Source organism: Merops nubicus, unplaced genomic scaffold (assembly GCF_000691845.1).
Source record: "Merops nubicus isolate BGI_N331 unplaced genomic scaffold, ASM69184v1 scaffold15132, whole genome shotgun sequence".
NCBI classification, from domain to species: domain Eukaryota; kingdom Metazoa; phylum Chordata; class Aves; order Coraciiformes; family Meropidae; genus Merops; species Merops nubicus.
In genome coordinates, this window is record NW_008591682.1 from 601 (window position 1) to 1,752 (window position 1,152).

At 35.1% G+C, this 1,152-nt stretch overlaps 1 protein-coding gene across 1 annotated transcript in view; it reads right to left on the reverse strand.

The window, feature by feature from the left end:
- Positions 1–1,061: 1,061 nt before the first annotated feature.
- The window catches only part of LOC103782581 (myosin-IIIb-like), a gene marked incomplete at both ends in the record, with an annotated part of 35,406 nt that continues 35,315 nt past the window's right edge, over positions 1,062–1,152 (reverse strand). Inside the window, 1 exon segment of the mRNA XM_008950355.1 lies at positions 1,062–1,152. This exon segment is cut by the window's right edge and continues 12 nt beyond it. Within this exon segment, the coding sequence (XP_008948603.1) occupies positions 1,062–1,152 (91 nt within the window).

The following is a 1,152-nucleotide window of genomic DNA, read 5'->3' on the forward strand; positions in this document are numbered from 1 at the left end:
TAACAGGAATCTATCCTATGTAGAGTATAACAGACATTTTGCTATCAGTTTTACATGTGCAAAGAAGACTCCGATCTACATTTTTCTCCAAATGTTCTTTTTCTACATAGCAATCTCAAGAGAGGTTAAACACCAGAGTCTATGTCTGGGCTACTGAGGATCCAGAAATCCCAGACAGAGCTGCTGCACAGGCACAGAATTGCATCTACAGCCCACTTAAAATAAGCCTACACAGCACTAATGCATGTACACTTACTTCTACCTAAAAATACAACCTCATTTGCTATGTCATATCAGATCACAAGAACTTTGCAATCTAATACAATTATCATATTTAGATTGTTCCTAAGTATGACACCATTTTCTTATCCATTATGAAAAAGATACCTTAAAAATGTAAGAAGTATTGAAAGACATGTACATTTGTTGGCTTATTTGCATGTATACTGCAGACCTATAATTTGCATAGGTTACTGGTATTCTGGCATCTACCCATGGAGTAATAACACTTCATCTTGCCGTTTAATTTAGCTATAGATATGTGCACTTTCCTGTACGTTAGTGTCAATAAGCTTTAAATCAACTGAAATAATTAATTCTAGCAGATTAGTAGGTGTTTTTTATAATTTCTAAGAAATTTCATGTATTGCATTAATACATCTAAATGGATGGGTATTACCTCCAAAACAACTTTACCTATATTACATGATTTATGAACTATAAAACATGGTACACAAGAATCTATCAACTGAGAACTACCTTAGTAAAGGACTAAGAATGAAGAAACTCCCATATTCTCATCCTGCTCTGAGAATAAGTTCTTGCCCTACGTGTTGCATAATCTCCCTTTCTCTGTAGCAAGGTGATGAATCTTGCTGCCTGGGTTTTTTAGAAGAATTTATGTCCACATACATATTTTTTAAAAATATTACAACATTTTATGAAACTTCAAATAGCAGAGCAGAAAAAGAATTTTAAAACTCTGTCCAGAAACAGTAAGAGTCTCATAGGATTAGATAGCTGAAGAGGTTGCAACATTAGCAAAGCTGTGCAGAAAATACCTGTTTTTGTTAATGGGCTAGAGAACAGCTGCTGAAGAAGTTTGTTCTCTGAAGTTCGCAACACCACCACGACATCAGCAGGCAGCGTGTC